Source organism: Cannabis sativa, chromosome 7, assembly GCF_029168945.1.
Source record: "Cannabis sativa cultivar Pink pepper isolate KNU-18-1 chromosome 7, ASM2916894v1, whole genome shotgun sequence".
Lineage (NCBI taxonomy): Eukaryota > Viridiplantae > Streptophyta > Magnoliopsida > Rosales > Cannabaceae > Cannabis > Cannabis sativa.
In genome coordinates this window covers 33,656,489-33,683,465 of record NC_083607.1, presented here as the reverse complement: position 1 = coordinate 33,683,465, position 26,977 = coordinate 33,656,489, and the positions used below count along the sequence as shown (strand labels likewise).

The window sequence follows — 26,977 nt, the reverse complement described above, 5'->3', positions numbered from 1 at the left end:
ACCAATGACCATATTGATTTCACCATCCAAGCCATAACGAGATGGTTTAGTAGAAACCCTCCCACTAGGACGAGGAGCGGTGATCTTCTGAACATGAACTTTAGTGGTAGTTCTCTCAGTTGTTTCAACTTATAAAGGTTCAACCGAGGAAGTGGGATTATCCTGTACTTGAGTAGAAAAGGATGGAACATTAGAAGGAGTTATATCTGAAAGCATTCCCTCTAATACTACTTTACTTTGTGGTTTGAAATTCTTAATGTAGTCATCTTCAAGGAAAGTGGCATTTGTGGAAACAAACACTTTGTCATCCTTGCGACTATAAAATAGTCCACCCCTAGTCTCTATAGAGAGGAATTTCACAAAATCAAGTATTTTGTGATTAAGGAAATGTAATGGTGGAGAAAAGGTTGTGTTCATTCAACCTGTCAGATCCTATTACGGAGAGTATACTACATACTACACTTGGTTTGTATATCAAGGTGTTGAGAGTATTTGAAATGCACTTCTTGTTTTATATTAGTGCAAGTTGGAGTTTGTTGGGATTTATGCCCTAAATAAAACCCATTTCAATATAATGAGATTTACTAATTAATAAAGACTAGAAATAACATTTTATGTTGCATGGTTCACATGATTTATTTTATGATTATATTTAATGTATAAATTCTATTAAGTCCAGAACATATATATATATTTGCTCATGATTATAGTGTTGTCAACACAGTGGAATATAATCAAGTTTATATGTTCGAAAGTTTAATTCCCTGATTTGTCAGTTCACTGGATTTAGACTGGCATGATAATCAGCGATAGGTATTCTTACACCTTGGATAAGTGTTATGTCCTTTCCAGGGCATTGGCAAAGTTTACCAGTATCGGATGTATGTACATTGGATGGGACCAATATTGAACTCTGATTAGATATCTTAAATTTACCATAATATCTATTCAATTCAATATCACATAGTTGATCCTAGATCAAATGATCTTAATCCTGACATGATTAGGTTCGATCTCAAGAGTATTATTCATGTTCTTTGATTTGTTAGTTAAGCCTACTTTCGGGTTAGGGTGATACGTACATTTTGGAACATGATAATACAATTGAGTGAGAGTGCTAATCATAGATATGGAATCTATAGCTTTGATAGGTATTTAGAAGTGAAACGATGATTTCCTTCGAGCTTGCTAAATAGAGATAAATGATTGAGATCTCATTTTAGTGATTATATTAGATCACTAAAATATCATTTATAGGTGGCAAGTGTTTTAAGGATAAAATACATTGAAAGGGTGTAACGGTAATTTTATCCTTATGCTATATAAATCATCTATAGAGGATCATTGATTATTAAGATTATAACAATGGATAATTTATAGAGTATCTATATCGTGGAACATATAGAGCGTTCTATATGAGTGATTGTGCAATTCTAAGTTCCAAGAGTGGATGCAACAAGGAATTAATGAGCTAGTGGATTTACTTGGTAAATTCTTGATCTGCTTATTGGAATCTCGGTTATATAGGGCCATGGTCCCCCATACTAGTTGAGACCATACTGCTTGTAAGACTCAGTTAATTGATTCTAGTTAATCAATTATAATTCTAAAATTAGACTATGTTTAGTTTATGAATTTTCACTAAGCAAGGGCAAAATTGTGAAAAAAAAGTTTCTAGCGTACATTTGTTAATTAAGGGACTTTGATTAGTCTAATTAATAAATATATAAAATGACATTATTATTTAATAATTAATTTTTAGTTATTAAATAATTGGAATTGGCATTTAAATGGTTAAATTGAAAAATTAGCGTTTTTGAGAAAATGAGATGCAGAAATGATAGAACATGTAATACCCTATGATTAAGGAAATGGATTAGCAAAACCCTAACTAGTTAATTGAGTATTATTGTAGAATGGTATTATTATATAATTTATTATATGCGAATTAATTTGAGAAATGACATGATAAGACCCCGTTGGTAAGCCAGGGGCATTTTAGTAATTTTGACCCGAGAAGGGTAAAACTGTGAATTTAATTTATTTATGTGCTTATGAACTATATTATTATATTGTATATCTGGTGTGTCCTTTTTCAGGTGTGTTTTGACAAGTTGGCGCGGTATAGTCACAATTGGGTATTTCGGGTCGAACTGGGTTCGGAGCCGAAATATAATTTTGGGATAAATTATTGGCATTTTATTTATGTGTCAATAATCTAAAACTTTTTTATGTTTATTTTTGATATGAATGACCATGTTTTCCTTGAATGCTTTTAAGTGTGGTATATGGCCCTAGGGGCAATATGGTAATTTAGCCTACATGTATTACTTGTAGTAAATGGAATTATTTGTAAAAATGAGATTGTATTTTCTGGTTCTTCCCACCTAGCTGACCCCTCTCTTTCAGTCTCCCTAAATTTCTTTTCCAAGTTTTGATTTTTGTTGAGAAAGGGCTTGATTTTTTTGCTAGCTTTTGGAGCTTGGAATTTGGAGGTGTTGGGGATTGTTCTTGCTATAATTTGAGGTAGTAATTACTGTTTTAAATTTAATTTTCTATTAGCTTTACCTGTTATTTAGTTATTTCTGTTAACTGTTATTATTTGACTGTTATTTTAGTTATTATTTCCCGTTTGTTTAGGCTGTTTGTTAGTCAGTTTTGATCTGTTTTCTTTGTCTCAATTATGTTTAAATACCTCTTGTATTTTTCCTTTTTCCTCAATCAATGAATTTCGATTTCTCTCTTTCTCTTTTCTTTCCACTTTGTCACTATCGTAACATGGTATCAGAGCGGAGAAGCAGACTTCTGCACTGATCTTCTACGCTTCCGCCTCTTCCCACCAGGTCGCGTCTTCTTCTCCGGCAATGGTGGTGTACTGATTCGTTTTCTCCTTCACTGAATTCTTTCTTTGAAGACTTCGTTGCTCTTCCTGGAAATTATTTCTAGCGCTCTTCTCTAATCAAGAATGTCTACTGACAATCAAGAAATTGGAGCTGAAACTAGAGTTCAAGGCTCTACCATTTCTGCAACTCAAAGCAACCAGGTTCTGAATTCCAGAAATCCTCTTGAGGATCCCTCCGATCCCTATTACCTTGAGCACGGCGATAACCCCGGCAACATTCTGGTTTCTCAGCCTCTAATAGGACAAGATAATTACACTTGATGGAGTCGTGCAATGCAGTTGGTAATTTCTGTCAAAAACAAATTAGGATTCTTGAATGGTTCTATCCCTAAACCTCATATCTCTGAATATAATCTTTACAATGCTTGGATAAGAAACAATAACATCGTTATTTCTTGGATTCTCAATTCCGTTTCTAAAGAAATTTCTTCTAGTTTGCTTTACGATGAATCTGCAGCTACTATATGGACAGATTTGAAGATCAGGTTTCATCAACAAAATGGTCCACACATATTCAATCTCAGGAAGAATTTGATGAATCTTCGTCAAGAAAATCAAACCATAAGCATGTACTATACTCGACTGAAAACAATATGGAAAGAATTGTCCAATTATAGACCCAATTGTACCTGCAATGGATGCACTTGTGGTGGTGTAAAAAGGCTCCAAGAACACCACCACATGGTGTACATCATGTCATTTTTAATGGGACTTTTAGACCATTTTTCTCAGATTCGCAGCAGCGTTCTTTTAATGGATCCTATGCCAGAAGCTAATCGGGTTTTCCATCTTGTTACCCAAGAAGAAAACCATTAATCTAAACTCTGGAAATGATTCTAACACTAACATGGCTTTTGCTTTCCAATCAGATAAGAACAACAATTCAAAGGCTGATGTTCAAGCTTCCAAGAATCATTCTTCAAAGAAGAATAGACCCTTCTGCACCCATTGTAACATGCTTGGCCACACCATTGAAAAATGCTATAAAACCCGTGGATATCCTCAAGGATTCAAGAACAACAAATCAAAGGATGCCTCGGCTAATCAGGTCCAAACCAACTCAGATTCCAAAAATTCAAATGATGAAGGCCACACCATTCTACCTCAGTTGAATGCCCTGCAATACCAGCAAATATTGAATCTTCTTGCCAGTCAACAAACGGGTATGCCAAACTCAGATCCTAGTCCTTCTTCAGGGCCAACAGGTATCATTTTATCTCATCATTATGTCACTCCTGATAATGGTTCCTGGATAGTAGATTCAGGAGCTACTCAACATATATGCAACAACATAAAAATGTTTCAATATGTCTCTCATATATGTAAAACTAGGTTGATTCTCCCTAACAATGACTCCTTTTTTGTCCATCAAAGTGGTTCCATAGCAGTAAACAAATATCTTACTCTGACTAATGTATTATATGTCCGTAGTTTTAAATATAATATACTGTCAGTCAGTAGTCTTACTAATAATGGTTCTATTTCTGTAAAGTTTCAATCTAACAGTTTTTATATCCTGGACAAGCACAACCAGAGGGAGATTGGCAGAGGTAAGGTCATCATTGGCCTTTATGTGATGGATGCCTTGACCCAAGATTCATATGCCTTCTCTGTTGTGACTGCAGAACTTTGGCACTCAAGATTGGGACATCCTTCTCAAAGAAGACTTGCCCTTCTAAGTGACAAATTAGATTGTAATGTTAGCTCTTTACATAAAAATGAACCTTGCCATATTTTCCCTTTAGCCAAACAAAGAAAGCTTCCATTTCCTAATAAAAATGCTTTTGCTGTCAATAAGTTTGATATTGTCCATTGTGATACTTGGGGTCCTTATCATATTAGTTCTCATTCAAACTACAAGTATTTTCTCACTTTGGTTGATGATCACACACGATTCACTTGGATCTATCTTCTAAGACATAAATTCGATGTCACTGAAATAATACCTCAATTTTTGTCCTATGTTCAGACTCAATTTCAATGCACAGTCAAGAAATTTCATTCTGATAATGCTCATGAACTTGTGTTTAAGAATCTCTTTGCTCAACTTGGAATCATGCATGACTTCTCTTGTGTTGGAACCCCTAAACAAAACGCGATTGCTGAAAGAAAAAATCAGCACCTATTAAATGTGGCTCGTGCTCTTTTCTTTCAAGCTAAAATGCCAATAAAATTCTGGTCTGAATGTGTTATGACAGCAAGTTCCTTAATAAATCAAACTCCCACACCTCTTCTTAAAAATAAGACTCATTTTGAGTTGATTTTTGGCAATGCACCTGATTATTCTAACCTAAGAAACTTCGGTTGTCTTGCTTTTGCTTGTACTCTTACTGCTCATCGTACAATGTTTGCCCCAAGAGAAAAACCGTGTGTTTTTATAGGGTATCCACAAGGCATCAAAGGTTACAAACTTTATGACTTGAATAGCAAACAAATTTTCGTATCAAGAAATGTGATTTTCCATGAAAATATTTTTCCATTTCAAGCTCTAAATAAATCTAATATTGATGTTGATCCCTTTTCTCACTTAGTTGTTCCATCTTCTAATATATCTAACACAAATGTAAGTGATTTTCCTGCAGAAAATCATACTGACAGCACTAATGTTACTCGTTGGCCCGAGGATACTACTCCTGCCATGCCTTCAAACATGCAGATTCACTCATCTCCGGATACCAGCTATTCTCAGGACACTCCTTCTATACCTGATATTGGTACAGATTCACCCAACAGAACCATATCCAACAACCCCTCATTGCATGATCTACCAAGGAGAACAACAAGAACAACTCGACCCCCTACATATCTCAGGGATTATGAGTGTCATTCTATAATACAGGATCAATCATCCACTCCACCCTTCCTAACAAAATTTATTTCTTATGATAAATTGTCAAAATCTCACAAGGCTTTCATTCTTACAGTTACTGCCCTTTTTGAACCAAGGAATTACAACCAAGCTAGACAACACAATGTGTGGAATGATGCTATGAACAACGAAATATATGCTTTTCTTCGAAACAAGACATGGACTGTGGTGAAACTTCCTCCCAATAGAAGAGTAATTGGCTGTCGTTGGGTATACAAGATCAAATTCAACAATGATGGATCAGTTGAAAGGTGCAAGGCACGATTGGTCGCCCAAGGTTATAGCCAACTAGAAGGATAGGACTTTTTCGATACTTTTTCACCTGTAGCAAAGATGGTAACCTTCAAGTTACTTCTAGCCATTTCCTCCATCAAGAAATGGCCCATTTTGCAAGTTGACATCAACAACGCTTTTCTTAATGGAGATCTCCAAGAAGAAGTTTATATGGCATTGCCTCCTGGATTCTCTCCTTCTAACACAGAGGACAATTCCAACCTTGTTTGCAAACTTCATAAATCAATATATGCTCTCAAACAATCTTCAAGACAATGGTATAAAAAGCTCTCTGACGCTCTTTTAATAGCAGGTTTCTCTCAATCTGCAGCCGATTACACTCTCTTCACACGCGGTTCTAATGTCGACTTCATCGCTCTACTCGTTTATGTTGATGATATTATCATCACAGGCCCGAACATTGATCTTCTCCACCAACTACAAGATGCTCTCAATGATCAATTTCAACTAAAAGCCTTAGGTCCACTTAAATACTTTCTGGGTTTTGAAATCGCCAAATCAGATGACGGCGGGTTCTTATCTCAACGAAAATATACTCTACAACTGTTTGAAGATACTGGCTACACATGCAGTAAACCTGCCAAGACTCCAATGGATCCCAGAACGAAATTCGACAATGAACAGGGACACCTTCTTGATGATCCTTCTTCATACAGACAACTTATAGGCAGACTTCTCTACCTAACACTTTCAAGACCTGATATAACATTTTCCGTCAACACGTTGAGTCAATTTATGTTATCTCCTCGCACCACACACATGCAAGCCATCCACCATTTACTCAGATATCTCAAGGGAAGTCCAGGTCAGGGACTTCTTTACAGCTCAAAATCTTCACTACACCTCAGGGGCTTCTCCGATTCAGACTGGGCTGCTTGCCCCACCACGAGACGGTCTGTGACTGGTTTTTGCATATTCATAGGCGATTGCCTAATATCATGGAAAATAAAGAAACAAACCACCGTTTCTAAGAGCTCAGCAGAGGCTGAATATCGTGCTCTTGCTAGCACCAGCAGTGAAATAACTTGGATTCAATACCTTTTAGCTGATTTCCAAATCAATCAACCTACACCTGCCTTCATATATTGTGATAACAGTCAGCCATACATATAGCAAATAACCCAAGCTTCCATGAACGCACAAAGAATATTGATCTAGATTGCCACTTCATTCGGGAAAAGATTAAAGCTTCAACTATTCGACTAATACCAGTCAACAAAACATTACAATTAGCAGACGCTTTAACAAAGCCTCTTCCCTCTACCACACTATCATCTCATATTCGCAAGATGGCTGTTTTTGATATCTACCATCCATCTTGAGGGGGGGGGGGATATTAGTTTTACCTGTTATTTAGTTATTTCTGTTAACTGTTACTGTTTGACTATTATGTCAGTTATTATTTCCCGTTTGTTTAGGCTGTTTGTTAGTCAATTTGCTATGTTTTCTTTGTCTCAATTCTGTATAAATACCTCTTGTATTTTTCCTTTTTCCTCAATCAATGAATTTAGATTTCTCTCTTTCTCTTTTCTTTCCACTTTGTCACTATCGTAACATTTTCCCTTGCTGAAATTTGTTGAGAATAATGTTTTTGGGCTTTGAATGCATGAGGGTGGAAAAGGGGAGCTAATGGTGATTTCTTTGTGACTTGAACTTGTTTAATTATGGCTTTTGCACCTATGTTGTTAGCAAGTTTTAAGGTTTTTTTCCAAGTTGAGAAATTTGATTTTTATCAAAATTTATTGTTGTTGGATGATGGTGAAGCATGTGGGGATTTTCAAGTTCTTGAATTGCATGTATGTGTTAATTGGGTTGTTCTAGATGTTATGAACTTGTGATGTCTTAAACTCTTGATCTTTGCTTTGGGTAAGCTTTGGGTGTGATTAATTGAGTTATATTTTGTGTTTATATTTTGACTTGGATGAGCAAGTCTTTATTGTTGGGGTTTTATGGATTTAAGCTCTTGGTTTAGAACTTAGTTTAGATGTTGTTAAATCTGAACTTTGAGTGGTATATGGTTGGATTTTGATGCATGTTTTATATATTTTAATGCCCTATTTTAGAACTTGCTATTTAGTGGTGTATGACTTTGAATTATATGAAAATTTGTGTTGAATTGATTTAATTTTGGGGTTGAAATTTGTTGCTAGTTTTGGGTGTTGTTGGAGAGTGAATTAGGTGTAATTCCTCTCTAATTACTTGGTTTATGCTAGGTGAAAGTTTGGTATGATTGTGGGTTGATATAGCATGAAAATTGGTGTTTTTGGATGCATTTTCGTGGCTGGAAACTGGGTTTCCTGGGTTTTTAAACCTAGTAGCCGCAGCCATTTTATGGCAGCATATTGTGTTTTTTTTCGGGTTTTCGTTTTGGATAACTTTTGACTTGGGACTCCGTTGGAACGTTCTTTATATCGTTGGAAAGCTCTTTTCGAGCTCTATGTGAATATCTAGAATTTAAATGCCAAGTTTATAATTTGTGGAAGTAGATTTAGGGATTAACCCTATATTTGTGTATCCCAGAATTGTGACTAGGATTACCGGCACTTGGTTAGGAGCACCCGAGGATTTGAAATCTCCATATTTGCGGGACATCAGGTAAGATAGTAGTTAGCACGTAGAGATATGCGCAATGGCGCTTATATGGAATGTGATAAATATGAGAAACTAGAAACTGGGATTAGAGTTATTACTCTAAAGTGAGCGGTTTATTGGCTTAGGGTTATTACCCAACCAAATTGTTAATATGTAATTGTTATGCCATGATATATATAAATGTATATTGAAGTAAAGGTTTACGTGTTCAAGACATAATCGGGTTGGACTTGGTAACTAGAACCGAGATGAACCGTTCTAAGGCCTTAATGTAAATAGACGTGTGAGCGTAACACGTAGGTCTATGCCACATAGACATAAATAGGCATGTGAGCGTAACACGCGGGTCTGTGAGATATAGACAAAAATAAAACGGCATTAATATTTATGTGATGTGTATTTATGATTATCGATATATTTTAGTGTCTTGCTGGGCTTGGCTCACTGGTGCTCTACTGTGCAGGAAAGGATAAATTTGTTTCTAATCAGCCATGAGTGTGGGAGCTGGGCGATGAATTTACATGTTCGGGCAACACTAGACCAAGCGAGTTGGGGTGTACCAGTGTTGAAACTTTTGTAACTCTATTTTTCCACTTAGGTCAGGTAAGGGAAAAGACTTGTAATATTTTGTAAAATAATTTTTTTTTTTGGGATCCCGAAACACGTAACTTTTGTTTGTAAGGTTAAAATTATTACAACTTTATTTTTATTCTGTTTTCATTAAAAGTTTAATTTCCACGCTTATTTTATTAGTAACCCTGTTTGGAGGATTAGGGTTTCTTAATCTTCTTGGGTAGCGTGCCTAAATGTTAGGGTGTTACAAAACAGTAAAGCTCTATTCTTAACCTCGCTTTACTGCTTTATTCTCAATTCGAGTCTTGAATCCGAGTGTTGAAATCAATCTATTCAAAGATAAAGAACTCGGTAATATGAATCTTTAAAATCAACAAGTTGTACTTTCAATTGGTATTAGAGCGTGAAATTTTCTAAAAATTTATGTTAGATCCTATACTTGTCTTATTCTTATTCCTTGATTTTTGAAATCTCTTAATACGTGTTTGAGGATTGATTCTGTCACCACTAACCACCTCTGAGTTCTTTCTCCAAGAACTACAGTACAAGAGTGTGTTTCTTCTTTTCTCCTCTGTGCAGAATGGAAATGTTTAGAGAAGGACGATCAACCTCGAGACCTCCGATGTTGGAAGTTGCTAACTATCAATACTGGAAGACGAAGATGCGTGCTTTCTTGAGAGCTGTTGATGAAAGAGTATGGATGTCCATAGAAGAAGGGTGGTCAAAACCAACGATAATGGAGAATGAAATCGTTATCCCCAAACCAATGAGCCAATGGACCATAGACGAAATGGAAAGGGTTAACTTCAACTCAAAGTTTTGGCTTTTGTGCCCTAAATAAAATCCTTTACAATCTGATTAGTTATCAATATAAGAAATTTAAAGTGATTTATGTTTGCATGAATTTTACATGCTTATGGTTTAATATGTTTATTATGTTAACACACAAAATCCGTTAAGTCCAGATCATATGTTTATTCACAATTGCAGTATTGTCAACACAGTGGAATGTGATTGTGATTATATGATTCAAAAGACTAAGTCCCTGTTTCATCAGCGTTTTGGATTTACACTAATGTGATAATCAGCGATGATGTGTACTTACACTTGGAGTAAGTGTTATGTTCTTTCCAGGACATTGGTAAAGTATGCTAGTTTCGAATGTATGCAGTATACATTGGAGTGCACCGATATTGAACTTAGATAAGATATTATAAACTTACCGTTGTATCTTTCCAAGTCAATATCAGTAGTTGATCTGAAGATTAAAAGAATCTAAATCCTGATATGCTTAGGCTAAACTTAGGAGTGCTATTCATGTTCTTTGATTTATTAGTTAAACCTACTTTTGGGTCAGGGTGATACGTATATCTTGGGAACATGATAATATGATTGAGTGGGAGTGCTGAACATAAATATGGAATCTATAGTTTCTACTGGTGTATAGAAGTCAAGTGATGATTCCCTTCGAGCATAGCTAAATAGAAGTAAATGGATGAGCTCTTGTTGAAGTGACTAATTCTTAGATCACTAAACATCATTTACAGGTAGCTAAGTGTTTTAAGGGGGAAAATACGTTGAGGGGTGTAAACGGTAAAATTATCCCATCTCAATGTAAATCATCTATATAGAGAATCTTTGATCACAATAAGATTATAACAATGATTAAATGAGATAGCATATCTATATCGTGGAACATATAATATGCTCTATATAAGTATGGGAGTGCAATTCTAAGTTCTAAGAGTAGATTCAACGAGGAATTAATAAGTAGGGATTTACTTAGTGAATTCGGTTCACTGATTGGAAGCTCAGCATATAGATCCATGGTCCCCATTCTAGTTGAGACTATACTGCTTGTAAGACTCAATAATTGATTTGTGATTAATCAATCATAATTCTAAAGTTAGACTATGTCTAATTTGTGAATTTTCACTAACCAGGGGTGAAATCGTAAAGAAAAGAGATTCTAGGTTTATTTATTAATTAAGAGACTCTATATGTCTAATTAATGATTAAATTAAATGACAATATTATTTAATAATCTATTTTAGTTATTAAATAATTAGTTTTGGCATTTAAAAGGTAAACATTGGAAAATTGGCGTTTTTGAGAAAATTGAAATAAAAATTGTGAAAACTGCAAAATCCAAGTGAGGCCCCATAACACCTGTTGCCGACCACTTAAGTAGCTTTTTCCAATTAATATTTTCATTATTTGAATGCCAAATAATTACTAACCTAAACCTAGTAGTTTCCTATAAATAGAAAGTGATGGCTGAGTCAAAAATAAGCTTTTTGTCAGAAAATCAGAAATTGCCTTTTTCATAAAAACTGAGCCTTCCAGTTCTCTCTCTATAGCTGACCCTACCTCTCTCTCTTTTCCTCTTCTCAATTTCGAAACCTTAGTGATAGAGTAGTGCCCACACACAGCAAGTGGTACCTCAATCATAGATTGGAAGACTTTGAAGGATCACACAGAAAGAGAAGGACATTCAGGCTCACATCTTTATAATACTTTGCGACAGAAAGGATACAAGGGTTAGAGATTTGATTGGAAGGAGACATTATTCCGCTGCTTCAATGTAAGGTTTTCTTGACTTTATATGTGTTTAATTATCATTTTAGAAAGTTCATATTTAGGGTGTTAAACAACATACTTGTGAGTAGATCTAACATCCTGGTAAAATAAATTTCAACAACTGGCCTCAGAGCCATGGTAATTGATTTTCTTGCAAGAAATTTGGACTTTAAAACGATTTGTTTGTGATTTGGATGGTTTCATGTTGTGTTGTTTGTTATATGATGATTGATTGATGTTTGTGAGTTTTTGTGAAAAATAATTTAAATTCTGTTTCTGGAATTACTTTTGTTGGATAGTATGGAAAAAATTAAGCAAATTACTTTTTTTACAGAACTCAATTTCGATTTAATTTGAATTAGTTATGATTTTTTGAAGTTTCAAAAAATATCAGGGTCGTGGAACCCACTCACGCGCGCGGATGAGGGTGATACCCTCGCCCACACGCGCTCAGACAACTTGCTCGACTGAGCTACCTCGGTCAGACACGCACGTTTTGTCTAAAAACATCCCATGCGCGCGCGGATGAGGCTGCATGCAGCCTCCTGCGCCGAGGGACATCGGTCACGCCTGGCTGCATGTGCGTGGGGACAGTATGCAATGCATACTATCCGTACAACTTGCAATTTTTTCGTTTTTCTTTGTTTTTTCATGCTATTTCATGGAATTAACTTTCGATTTTTTGTGTAGTTTTGTATTTAGATTTTTACTTTTCAATTTTCAAATCTAATATCAGAAATAAATTAATTTGAATTTTTTAAAATTAATCTTAGATATTAGTGTAATTTGATTTTGAAAACAAGTAAAAATCTATCTTTTTGCTTGATTTTTTATCTTATTTTAAATTTGATTATATTTTATGTTATTTTTTAAAATTTAAGGTGAGATATTAAATTTTTTAAATTAAATATATTTTTTTAAAATAATTTGACCTTATTTAAATTTAAAATAAGATAACTATAATCATGATATTTTATATAGAAATAAGATATTTTGCTAACTTTTAAATTTTGTTATTTTATTTATTTAAATTAAACTATAAAATCTGAAAAAGATATTTATTTATCTTTTTTTTTAATTTTTATTGAATATTTAATTTATAAAATAACAATAATTTTTTTAAAAAGTAGATAGCAATTTTTTTTTTTAAAATGATCTTTAGGTTAGTTGAAACATAATTTTTTAAAATTGTAGGTTTAATTTTAAATATTATTTTATTTATTTTTTTCGAAAATATATATATTTTTTATTATTTAATTTTTTTTTTCGAAATTTAATTATTTAAAATTAAATAAATACTACATCGAACTATCCAGTTAATCTTGTTGGAGGAGTATGTGTTTTAGCTTATGTGTAAGTTTTATGAAACCTATTATTGCTTGATCTAAATTGTCATGGTTAACTTGTTGACAGATCCAATGATCTGATTTTAACTCATGGTTCAATTGTCAATAGGTCAAGTAAATAATTTGTAACAGGTAAATTTTACAATCTTCTTTCATCTGTGTATGACCTAGCAACATGATAGGATCCATCCAAATGTGTGCCTGTGTGAGCCTATATGTTTATTTTATTATATAGATGCATATAGGTTGTTACTAAATAAAATGTCACACCATGATAGATTTTATTTAGGTCCATTTAGTTTTTGAACCTATTTAATTAATAACAGTTATTTATTTTAAGGTTAAATATCTCTCTTTTGGGCCTTGTGTGAGAGTTGGGGGCCAATAGAAGTGGGTACGACATACTGAACCCAGCTTCCCCTCACATGAACTACCCCAATTGTGAAGGCCCATTTGCCTGATTTGAATAACTGTGCTAGGTTAATTAAATTAGTTTAACCTAATAAAATTGATTAGCAACATAATTAACTTTTAAAATATATGAAATTTATTTTCATTTTAATGTTTTAAAGTTAATTTTAAGAAAAACACTCTTAGTTTTAGATATTATTTTTAGACAAACTATTTGTATTTTTCTCGTATTTAATTAAATAAAGAATTTTAACTAACTAGATTCTTTCTGAAGCTTATTTAATTAAATATTCCTATTTAAGTTATAAATTAGTTATTTTAACTGATTTTTCTTATCTAACTTAAATTTGAATATTTTTTTAAATTTATAATTAAGTTGAGGAATTCTAGGCATTAGTTATTGAAGATTCTTAAGATATTTTTTAAGTTAATTTTAAACTTAAAATGGAATATTTTTCAAATTAAGTGGTTACAACTTAATTTTTGATATTTAATGAAATTTAAATTTGAAAATATTTAAGTTCTAGATTTTTTCAATAACAACTTAAATTAGATATTTTTTCAATTTTTTTGTTGAAAAATACTTAGTTGAAATAAGATATTTTCTAGATAATTATTTCTAGACTACTTATTATTTCTAATATTAAATAGAAAAATATTATACATTGTGAAATTAATTATTTAAATAATTAATTTTGGTACAATTTACTTTAAGTATATTTTTTTTCCTAGTATTAAACTAGAGATTAATAATTAAGCCTTCTCTACACTTAATTATTTATTTATTGAATTTAATACATTTAATTAAATTGAAAATTAAATATCTAAGTTGATTTTCATCATGATACTTAAATATTTCCTTTTCATGACACTTAATTAAATAGAAAATTATTTTCAGTTGAAATTTATTTTTTCAACTTAAATTTAAATAATTTTCAAAATATATTTTCTTTATTTTATTAATCAATTTCGAAATTGCATTTAATTATGTAAGAAGATTTTTAATTTATCTTGAAAAATAGATTAAGTTGTAAATTAATTATTTATTTTAATTAATTCTTGGACCAACTTAAATCAATGATTTTTTCATTTAATGATTAATTTAAAAGAAATGAATTAAAGTATATTATTAGAAATTGAATTAATTAATCAAAGAAAAATCTAGATAGGTGATATTCTTGCTTGAAGTATTTTTTCTAAGTAATTATTATTTAAGCATTTTGAAAATAGTAAAGTTTTTTATACTTTCTTTTTCAAAATACAATAAATATATTCTCATGAAAATTTAAATTTGAGTTGCAAATTAATTTAAATTAATAAAACTTAAATTAAATAATTTTCTTAATATTTATATGTAAATTACTACTAAGATGGAAATAATTCAATTTATTTCAATCACCATCTAAGTATAATTTTATAAATATTAAATTAAATTCTAATTTAGAATTTTAATTCTAAATTTATATTTAATGAATATATTCTATTATAAATAATAAAGAAAATACATTTTAAATAATGAGCTTTATTATTATTATTAAGAAATTCGATCTCCATTGTTGGTTTTACATAGCTTTTGTTTTAGTGAGTAATCCTCCCTATTGGAGGAACGTTCATTAGCAAGTTAGCACCGTTTAATCTCGAAAGATAAGTAGCTTTGTAAGTGTTTTATATGGTATGGATCACCCTAATGGTGGCGACTGTATTTGACTTACAAAATATGAAACAATGGTAGAAGCTCATAAGATAGAATAGCCTTGACTCTCGTCTAAACGGAACACCGCTGGATTGCAATCTTGATTGAATAAAAGGTTGCTAGAATGTTTAACATTTTAGATGAGCTGACAACTCTATTCAATGGATGGTAGCTTTGACTCTCGCCTAAACGGGACACTGATATCAGTTTGTTGAAAACCTTGGAAATTATTTAGGATTGTATTTTTTAGTATTTTCTCTTATCATTCCTACATGCTATGTGCTTATAATTTTTGAAGTGGATTTTGTGTTCAAACCATTATTGATTTCTATTTATTATTTTGTATTATCTTGTATAACCATGATGAATCCCATGTTATCACTCTTGACCGAAAATAAGCTAAATGGATCTAACTTTCCAAAATGGAATGAGAACATTAATATTGCTCTCATAGGAGAAAGTGCCTTGTTTCTGTTAACTGAGCCGTCTCCTGAAGTGCCAGGTGACAATGCAACCAAAGCTGTTAAAGAGAAGTACGAGCGTTGGAAGAATGCTAACAATCAAGCTCTATACTTCATGCTATCCAGCATGGTTGACACCCTTAAAACTCGGTTTTCAAAAACCGAAAATGCTGCTGAAGTTATGACGAAGTTAACTGAGCTATTCAGTAGGGCATCTATTCAAACTCGCTTTGACGCGACTAAGAAATAAATCAATGCACGAATGGAACCCCATCAGAATGTGCGTGATCATGTTCTCCTAATGGCAAGTTATTTCCAAGAAGCCCAGGATCATGGTGCTAAAATGGATCACACTACTCAAGTAAGCCTTATCTTGAATAGTGTGATTCTAGCTTATCTGCCTGATACATCAAATTATGTCATGAACAAAAAGGACATAGACTTTCATGAGTTAGTAAATGACCTTCAGACATATGAAATTTTGATTGGAGGACCCAAGAAGAAAGGGGGTAAGCCTCAAAATTCTGGCAATGGTAATGGGACGGTTAAACCTGAGGCACATGTTGCCTCTACTTCAAGACCCAAATCTAAGAAGAAGTGGAAAAACTCCAAGAAGCGAGCCAAAGCTGTGAAAACAGTTCAAAACAAAAAGGCTGCTACTTCTGGTGATGCACTAAAAGGAAAGTGTTTCTACTGCAATGAGAAAGGTCATTGGAAACCCCAATGTCCTAAACTTCTTGCAAAGAAACAAGGTATTTCTTTCTATAAACTTTAAGAGTTTTAGTGAATTATTATCCAATTGGATGATTGATTCTGGACTAACTTTGTTTATTTGTTTCTTCTTCTTATAGGCCAAGCTACTTGAACTCAGATGCTATTTTAGTGAGTTGGATCGGAAAGTTGGACAAAAGGGTGAAAATCGTCCAAGATGAAAATGAAGCTCATTTATTTATCTATTTTTGAATTAATTGTTTTAGTTTAAAAACAATTTGGATTTCGATTTTTTAGTTTGAGATTTTTATCCCTGTTTTCTCATAATGTTGCAATACATTTTTTTTATTCTTAATAATATTTTTTTTTCTATTACAAATAAATTGTAATTTATGAGATTGAACTTCATTTACTTTATCTTACACTACAACTACCACATTATATTTATATGTTTGTATGTGTAAGTGTTTTTATTATTGATACAAATTCTATAATATTTACAACTCTTCATAGAGTTATATTAAATAAATACTAGAAATTATTTCTATATTTATTAATAATTGTTAGTTCTAATACAATTATTGACAATTTGTTTAATAAAAGGATCTTTTGATCTGATAGGGGTGGAGAAAAGTTAAGAAAACAATGCAGTTCAACGATCTTTTATATCTAATGAACTCTGGATTGTATTCAACTCCACATAATCTCTATAACACTTAAAGAATCATGATCTTTATAACCTTTAGGGGTGGATCATAATCTCTACATACTTAGGGGTGGAATTTATCCACAATACCCTATGTAACACATATTTTCTTTAAACATGGAAGTAATATAATGAATTAGCTATTATCAGTACAAATCCTTGATCTTTATTGTATGTTCCAATTTAGTTTTACTGTTGTAGTAAATAATGATACCTATAAAAGTTCTTTGATAATGTATCACACTACCTTAATTGAGTGGGAGAATTTTAAAATTCTTTACCCATCTTCATTAGGTTGACACTTGTGATAGGAACTTAAGAACACTACTGAAAAGCAAATCTAACCATTCATGTGGATAGATATAACTTATCAGATTTATGAGAATAAGATAAAAGAATTCTAGCACAGTATTCGAATGACTTGAGCCAAGATTTCTTAATCCTCATAACATTTTATGGTATCTTAATTTTGATTACTTAATCTCTGGCAAGTATTTTTCACTTCAAATACTAGTCTGCTATGTTGATGATTTAGTCTTAAAAGAAACTTATAGTTTCAGACTAATACAATAAGTCACAACTAGATAACTCTCCAAACAATAAGAGGTTAAAAGTATTATTTAACCAGACATCTCCAATTGAGTTGGAGCTATCTGAGATGTAATCAAATAAGGAACGTTAGAAGATATTCAAGAAAGATTTATGAAAGTAATCTATATGTTAGATATTAAGGAACTGTATATCAGTTATCCTTGTGTCTACCCCAACTCATTCAAATTTTGAGGTGGTGGTCACTCTGGGGGTGGAGGAGTTATTCTATAATAATTCAAGCTCTACCGGAGAAGATTTATAACTTTGTAAATTCGAAATTACTAGAAAGTTATTTTACTGAAGAAAAATCTACGCTGCATTATCTCAATTCCATATTTTAAAATATGAGAGATATGTCTTCTGTTCATTCAGATGTACTTTAAACAGTGAGGATTTCTGTATCCCTTAATGAGTAATGCATATAGTAAAGGATGTTTCATAAATGTTTTTATGAACTAGTTTCCAGAAGTTTGGGTGGATCAAATATACTACACTTGATCTGAAGATCAAGACAACATATTGATTTATTTGCACAGTATGTTTTATGTTAGTTCAAGTGGGAGTTTGTTGGGTTTTGTGCCCTAAATAAAACCCTTTACAATATGATTAGTTATCAATATAAGAAATTTGAAGTGATTTATGTTTGCATTAATTTTATATGCTTATGGTTTAATATGTTTATTATGTTATTACACAAAATCTGTTAAGTCCAGATCATATGTTTATTCACAATTGCAGTATTGTCAACACAGTGGAATGTGATTGTGATTATATGATTCAAAAGACTAAGTCCCTGTTTCATCAGTGTTTTGGATTTACAGTAATGTGATAATCAGCGATGATGTGTACTTACACTTGGAGTAAGTGTTATGTTCTTTCGAGGACATTGGTAAAGTATACTAGTTTCGAATGTATGGAGTATACATTGGACTGGATCGATATTGAACTTAGATAAGATATTATAAACTTACCGTTGTATCTTTCCAAGTCAATATCAGTAGTTGATCTTAAGATTAAAAGAATCTAAATCCTGATATGCTTAGGCTCAACTTAGGAGTGTTGTTCATGTTCTTTGATTTATTAGTTAAGCCTACTTTTGGGTTAGGGTGATACGTATATATTGGGAACATGATAGTATGATTGAGTGGGAGTGCTGAACATAAATATGGAATCTATAGCTTCTACCGGTCTATAGAAGTCAAGTGATGATTCCCTTCGAGTTAGCTAAATAGAAGTAAATGGATGAGCTCTTGTTTAAGTGACTAATTTCTAGATCACTAAACATCATTTACAGGTAGCTAAGTGTTTTAAGGCGCAAAATACGTTGAGGGGTGTAAACGGTAAAATTATCCCATCTCGATGTAAATTATCTATATAGAGGATCTTTGATCACAATAAGATTATAACAATGGTTAAATGAGATAGCATATCTATATCGTGGGACATATAATATGCTCTATATAAGTATGAGAGTGCCATTCTAAGTTCTAAGAGTACATTCAACGAGGAATTAATAAGTAGGGATGTACTTAGTAAATTCGGTTCACTTATTGGGAGCTCAGCATATAGATCGATGGTCCCCATTCTAGTTGAGACTATACTGCTTGTAAGATTCAATAATTGATTTGTGATTAATCAATCATAATTCTAAAGTTAGACTATGTGTAATTTGTGAATTTTCACTAAGCATGGGTGAAATTGTAAAGAAAAGAGATTCTAGGTTTATTTATTAAATAAGAGACTCTATATGTCTAATTAATAATTAAATTAAATGACAATATTATTTAATAATCTATTTTATTAAATAATTAGTTTTGACATTTAAAAGGTTAGAATTGGAAAATTAGCGTTTTGAGAAAATAGAAATAAAAATTGTGAAAACTACAAAATCCAAGTGAGGACCAATAGCACCTGTGGCCGGCCACTTAAGCAGCTTTTTCCAATTCATATTTTCATTATTTTAATGCCAAATAATTACTAACCTAAACCTAGTAGTTTCCTATAAATAGAAAGTGATGGCTCAATCAAAAATAAGCTTTTTGTCAAAAAATCAGAAATTGCCTTTTTCAGAAAAACTGAGCCTTCCACTTCTCTCTCTATACCCGACCCTACCTCTCTCTCTTTTCCTCTTCTCAATTTCGAAACCTTAGTGATAGAGTAGTGCCCACACACAGCAAGTGGTACCTCAATCATAGATTGGAAGACTGTGAAGGATCATACACAAAGAGAAGGACATTCGGGCTCATATCTTGATAATACTCTGCGACAGAAAGGATACAAGGGTTAGAGATCTGAGTGGAAGGAGACATTATTCTGCTTCTTCAATGTAAGGTTTTCTTAACTTTATATGTGTTTAATTATCGTTTTAGAAAGTTCATATTTAGGGTGTTAAACAACATACTTGTTAGTAGATCTAAGATCCTGGTAAAATAAATTCCAACACAAAGGCCCTACATGCTCTGTTTAATGCTGTCTCCACGAACCAGTTAAAGGTCATTGCCAACTGTGAAATGGCAAAGGAAAATTAAAAACAAGGGCACTGATGCAGTCAAGAAATCAAGATTGCGTGCCTTGGCCAAGGCCTCTGAAAATCTGACCATGGAGGAAGATGAGTCCGTAGCAAAATTTTATGCAAAGTTGTGTGATATCTCCAATGAATCCTATGCTCTGTGGAGAACCTACTCAAATTCAAAATTGGTTCGTAAAGTTCTTGGTGTTCTCCCCAGAAGATTCATGTCCAAAGTTACCTCAATTGAAGAAATGAGAAACATTGAGGAACTTGATCTTGATGAGCTCATTGGGTCCTTGCAAAATTATGAGCTTTCACTGTCCAGGTGGAAGAAATCCAAGAAACAGAAGGATGTAGTGAAGGAAAAATCTGATGCAAGTATTGCACTTATTCATCAAGAAAACAAGAAACCGGTTTTAGAGGAATTGAATGGCATTACTGGCGAAACTGTTGCCTTGTTAACGAGAAACTATGCAAAATTTTTGAAAAGAACTACAAAAGAAATTTCCCAGCTAATAAAGAAAATACTCTCAAGAAAAACAAAGGTGGAAACTTTAAACAAGGACAACCTTCTACTGATCAAAAGAATCGAGGAATTAAGTGCAGAGAGTGTAACGGATATGGCACATCGAGGCTGAGTGCGCTAACACACTCAAAAAGAAGAAGGCCCTTGCAGCAACTTGGAGTGATAGTGAAGAGGAAAAGAACTCCACTGCCAGTGAAGGCTCGGATGAGGATAAGCATGTACTGGCTTTCATGGCCCAAAGCTGTCACCCAGTTGAGTCTCAAGATGATGCAATCTCCACTTCATCAGAAGCTTATAGCGTAGGTCGACAAAATGCATATGAAGAAATGTTTGCGCAATGGGAGTACATGACTAAGCAGATCCGTGGTCTAAAAAGCTCCCTAGAGCAAGTGGAGACTGAAAAAGGAAAGTTAGAGGACACGGTCAAAACCTCAATTGACTTCTTGATGAAAAGGAGAATGAGATCTATAAACTCACTGCTAATCTGCATAGAACCAAGCAAGCTCTGCAATTCATTCCCCCAGGCACAACAACTATTAATCAAACCCTACAGCTCAAGAAGCCTTATGGTGATCGAACCTCCTTAGGCTATAAGATGTTGTCTAAACAAGGTAATGACTTGTCAGTTGAGAATTCACTACCCTCAAATGTCAATCCAACAAAGAAAGAAGATTGGTTACCAGACATCCCAACCACCATTAACGAATCAGACTCATATGAGAAGAGACAAGTTCCAACTGGACCCACTAAACTCAAGTTCGAAGGAAGAAGGATTGATGTAGGAAATCTGCCACAGAATGACAATTTCATTCCAACATGTCATTTCTGTAATAGGAGAGGTCACATTCGTCCTAAGTGCTATAAATTTCAGATTTACTTGAAAGCAATGATTAGTCAACCAAATAGTTTCCCTCAACCAAATAAGTCTCATGGGCCCAAACCTCGTCGAGAATGGAAAATGAAGTCTAAACCAAATCCAAATGTTGGATTGGTTACAAAGCTATCTCTGTCTGCTTTTGTTGAAGGGCAGTGGTATTTTGACAGTGGATGCTCTCGCCACATGACTGGGAATAAAAAATTGCTAGTTAACTACAAAGAAGAAAAAGAGGGATCTGTGACATTTGGCAATGGTAACAAAGGGCAGATTGCTGGTAAAGGTGATGTAAACGTGAATGGAGTGGCTCAGTTAACGAACGTCCTGTATGTTAAAGGAATCAAAGCCAACCTCATCAGCATCGATCAATTGTGTTACGACAACCTCTCTGTAAGTTTTACTAAAACTCAGTGCTTAGTTTCATCTAATGGGTGTGTTGTCTTAACAGGAAACAGCACTATAGACAGTGCTATGCAGTATGCAATACCATCGTGTGCAACAGGACTTTCTTGGACAAACCTGACTTATGGCACTATAGGTTAGGGAACTTGAACTACAGAGACATTCAAAGACTTATGAAGCTTCCAGCAGTAAGGGGAATTCCTGACATGAAGGTATCCAAGGAGAGAATTCGTGGACCATGTCAGCTTGGAAAACAGCATAAGGCATCTCATCCTCCCATCAATAGACTTCTCACTTCACGCGTGTTGGAACTAATGCATGTGGACTTGATGGGGCCAATGCAGAATGAAAGTCTTAGTGGAAAAAGATATGTAATGGTCTTGGTGGATGACTACTCTTGGTTTACCTGGGTCGAATTTCTTAGAGAGAAGTCTGAGACATTTGGATTATTCTCTGCCTTGATATTGAAACTACAAACTGAGAAAGACTCCAAAGTTGGAAAAGTATTTAGGTTGAGGAGTGACCATGGAAAAGAATTGGAAAATTCCATATTCTCTGAGTTCTGCAATGGAATGGGAATTCTTCATGAATTTTTATCCCCAAAAACTCCTCAGAAGAATGGAGTTGTTGAGCAAAAAAATAGAAATCTCCAAGAAATGGCTCGAGTCATGATGCAAGCCAAGGATATTTCAAAACGTTTTTGGGCCGAAGTTGTCAATACTGCCTGCTATGTGTGCAATACAGTTCATCTTCGCACTGGTACTTCTCAGACTGCGTATGAGCTATGGAAAGGGAGACCACCAAATGTTAGCCACATGCACATTTTTGGATGTACGTGCTATGTTCTAAATGACCGAGATCACTTAGCCAAGTTTGGTCCTAGAAGTGATGAAGGGACATTTCTCGGTTACTCCATCAACAGTCGTGCGTACAGGGTATACAATAAAAGGACTCACTCTGTTGTCGAATGAATGAACGTTAAATTTGATGACTTAGAAGGACATGAACAAGTGTGTGTCGAGGATGATGCCCCTATCCTCTCTTGATCTAGACTAGTTATCACTAGACCAACCCAAGTGTATCCTGACACTCCTACAGAGTCTCTAAACAAAGAACCAGGATTATCAGGTGATGTGCAAGCAAATGTCAGTGATCCAGACAGGGGACCTGAAGTTAATAGTGCTATGACCAAAGAACTCCAACAGCCCAAATTGTACAAAAGTGGACCACCCTCCTGGGTTTAGAAAGCTCATCCTCAGGAAACTGTCATAGGAGATCCAAATGACACCATGGTAACAAGACAGAAACTGCAGAAACTGTTAGCATTTTCCTGCTATCTTATACAAATTGAGCCCAAAAGTGTGAGAGATGCTCTATTGGATGAGTTCTGGTTGGCTGCAATGTAGGATGAAATGGGAAACTTTAAAAGACTCGATGTATGGATAATGGTCCCTCGGCCTGATGGAGCAAATGTAATAATGGCTCTTTAAAAACAAGTCGGATGAATTTGGGAGAGTGACTCTAAATAAAGCTAGGCTTGTGGCCCAAGGATACAATCAGGTGGAAGGAATCGACTTTGATGAGACCTTTGCCCCTGTGGCTCGATTAGAGTCTATAAGACTGCTACTCATCATTGCATGCTTCATGAAGATGAAACTCTTCCAAATGGATGTCAAGAGTGCTACGGTAGACTACGAACTTCTCCTTGTCCAAAGGCAAAGCTAGTACCGGAGCAGTAATCAACCTCTGTTTCAGCTCCTGAAAACTAGCTTCGCATTTATCTGACCAGATAAATCGCTGATTCTTCTTTGTAAGCTCGGTTAGGGGCATTGAAATTTTGGAGAACCCCTCCACGAACCTACGGTAGTACCCAGCTAATCCCAAGAAGCTTCTGATCTCCGTCACTGTCTTCGGTCTCGGCCAATCCCTGACGGATTCAATCTTCCCGGGATCCACCTTGATCCCATCTTTACTCACAATGTGCCCTAGGAAGGACACCTGAGACAACCAGAACTCACATTTCTTGAACTTGGCGTAGAGCTTATGTTCTCGAAGTCGTTGCAGTACCATCTGAAGATGTAACTCATGCTCCTCTTCTGACTGAGAGTACACGAGGATGTCGTCGATAAACACAATCACACAGATATCGAGGAAATCCTTGAATACTCTATTCATCAGGTCCATGAATGCTGTAGGAGCATTGGTTAGCCCGAATGACATAACCAGAAACTCGTAGTGTCCATACCTAGTACGGAAAGCCGTCTTCGGAATGTCCTCCTCTCGGATTCTCAACTGATGATAACCCGAACGGAGATCAATCTTAGAAAAGACCGTCTTCCCCTGAAGCTGATCGAACAAGTCATCGATCCTAGGTAATGGATATTTATTCTTCACCGTCAGCTTGTTCAACTCCCTGTAGTCGATGCACATCCTCATAGATCCATCCTTCTTCTTGACGAACAAAACCGGGGCTCCCCAAGGTGACACACTGGGCCGACTGAACCCTATGTCAAGCAACCCTTGGAGCTGAATCTTTAGTTCCTTAAGTTCAGCTGGAGCCATCCTATACGGGGCTTTGGAAACCGGATCCACCCCTGGTGCCAAGTCAATCACGAAGTCAATCTCCCGCTGAGGTGGTAACCCTGGAAGTTCTTCGGGAAAAACGTCCAAAAATTCCCGAACCACTCTGATGTCCTCTGGCCGAACGGTGTCTGGCCGAGTGGTGTCCACCACCACGGCCAGAAACCCTAAGCACCCGCCGTGCAATAATTCTCTCGCTGACATAGCCGAGATCACCGGGATCCGAGATCCCTGAACCGAACCCACAAATACAAACGGTTCTTCACTTTCCGGTTGGAAGACCACCATCTTCCTTTTACAGTCAATGCTCGCCGAATATTTAGATAGGAAATCCATTCCTAAAATAATATCGAATTCGACTAAGCTCATCTCTATCGTATCGCCGCTTAACTCTCTACCATCTATCCCGATCGGCATAGACCTAATCCACCTATTGGAGATAACCAATTCTCCGCTGGTAATGTGGTTCCAAACCCCGATTCATATCTATCAAAGGGTCTACCCAACTTACCAAAGACTCGGCCGCCACATAAGAATGTGTAGCCCCGAATCAAACAAAGACCGAATAAAGCGAGTTGTTAATAAAAAGCCGACTCCCGTGACTACCGATGGGCCGGCATCCGCATCGGCTGCGTGATAGCGGATACCCTGGCTGGAGTGGGTATCGCTGGAGCTCTCGGTGCCTCTGGTCGGAGCTGGGGACATTCCCTCTTGAAGTGTCCGGGCATGCTACAATGAAAGCATCCCTGACCTTTGCACTCACCCCGATGACGCCTCTTGCAGCTAGGGCACTCGGGATAGGAGAATCGGGTCTCAGTACCACCAGGACGACTCCCTCTGTTCTGGTTCCCCCGGAACCTCTTGTTCTGACTTGAGCCACCGGAAGCAGCGGGTGCCCTCTTCCTCTGATCAATGGCCGAACCACTACTCCCCCTGCTATAGCCTGATGCGGGGAGGGGTAGGAGCTCCGCCACTAACCGAGTACCTTGGCCGATTCGACATGCACCCCACCGCGCCCTCGGCTCGCGGTGCCTTCTCCACCATCTGAGCATAGGTGGTGCTGTCGTCCGTGGTGATCATCAGGTCATGCCTGATCTTGGGATTCAACCCGTCCAGATACTTCTCCTTCTTGCTGAAGTCGGTCGGCACAATTCCCGAGGCTAACCTCGCCAACCGATCGAACTGAGTAGTATACTCAGTGACGCTCATGTTCTCCCGCTGGGTCAGGTGAACGAACTCTTTCCTCTTGGCGCTTCTGACCGCCTCATTGTAATACTTTGCGTTGAAGAGTTCTTGGAACCTTTCCCAAGTCATGGTGGTGACATCGTGAATCTGAGATACCATGTCCCACCATACCAGGGCGTCCTCCTGGAACTGAAACGTGGCGCACACCACTCTGTCGTTACCGGTGACACCCATGAAATTCAGGATTCTGGTAATCACCGTCAGCCACTGCTCGGCTTTCATCACGTCCGGACCTCCCAGGAATACCGGAGGTGCTTGCTTCCGGAACCGCTCATACAATGGTTCCAATCTATGGGCCGCCACCACTATCTCGGCACAGGCGGCAGGGGCGGTGCCACCGGAACTACGGGCACGAGTGAACCGGCAGGAGCACCCCGCCGTCTCAACCTCTCGAATCTCGAGGTCTTGCTCTTCGATCCGGGCTTGCATCTCCGCAAACCGCAACTCCCACCCGGAGCTCCCGGATCGGCTGGGGGAGCCTGGGCAGCCTGTGGCGGGTTCTCATCACCCCGGCCACGAGCCCTGCCTCGGGGACCTCTGCCTCGGCCCCTAGCAGGTGGGGGAAACTGAGCTCCCTGTCCCTGATTCGACCCTACGGAGTTGCCCTGACTCCTGGTAGTCCGCCTGGCGTCCATCTAGTTAGAACCGCCTGCGAAACCAAGAGTTGGCATATCAGGTCGTATTCAAGGCGAGCTTACTAATGCCGCTTAATTTGGAAATTAGAAATGAAACATGCGCCTATTCTACTATCAGGCTACTAACATGCTTCCTAACAGGCTTTTCTTTTTCATAACTGAATAAAATAAACTACTAAAGCAATAAAGGCTTATTGAACCGTGAATCGAGCTAACTGCTGATCGCGATTGTACATGTCGTGACGATCTTCGGAAGACAACCTGGCGGCTCTGATACCAAATTGTAACACCCTAACTACCTTAGGCGTATTACGTGATTTTTTTAAACGTACTGTGCAGCTCGTTGCTAATCAACGAGGTTTATGGAAAAACGTGATTAATTAAAATTTTGCTTTTTGATTAAACTTGTAAAACATATTACAAAAGACTCGGGATCCCGATTATAAAAATATTTACAAAAAGTTTAACTGTTTAACT

The 26,977-nt window shown here is 35.8% G+C and overlaps 2 protein-coding genes across 2 annotated transcripts; both read left to right on the top strand.

Moving 5' to 3' along the window:
- Positions 1–2,965: 2,965 nt before the first annotated feature.
- LOC115696452 (uncharacterized) lies at positions 2,966–3,718 on the top strand. Its single transcript, XM_030623353.1, has 2 exons — positions 2,966–3,124; positions 3,182–3,718. Exons 1-2 carry the CDS (start codon positions 2,966–2,968, stop codon positions 3,716–3,718), a joined length of 696 nt encoding a protein of 231 aa, XP_030479213.1.
- Positions 3,719–6,104: 2,386 nt separating this feature from the next.
- On the top strand, positions 6,105–7,178 carry LOC115696451 (uncharacterized mitochondrial protein AtMg00810-like). Its single transcript, XM_030623352.1, has one exon. It carries the CDS (start codon positions 6,105–6,107, stop codon positions 7,176–7,178), a length of 1,074 nt encoding a protein of 357 aa, XP_030479212.1.
- The last annotated feature ends 19,799 nt before the right edge of the window (positions 7,179–26,977 follow it).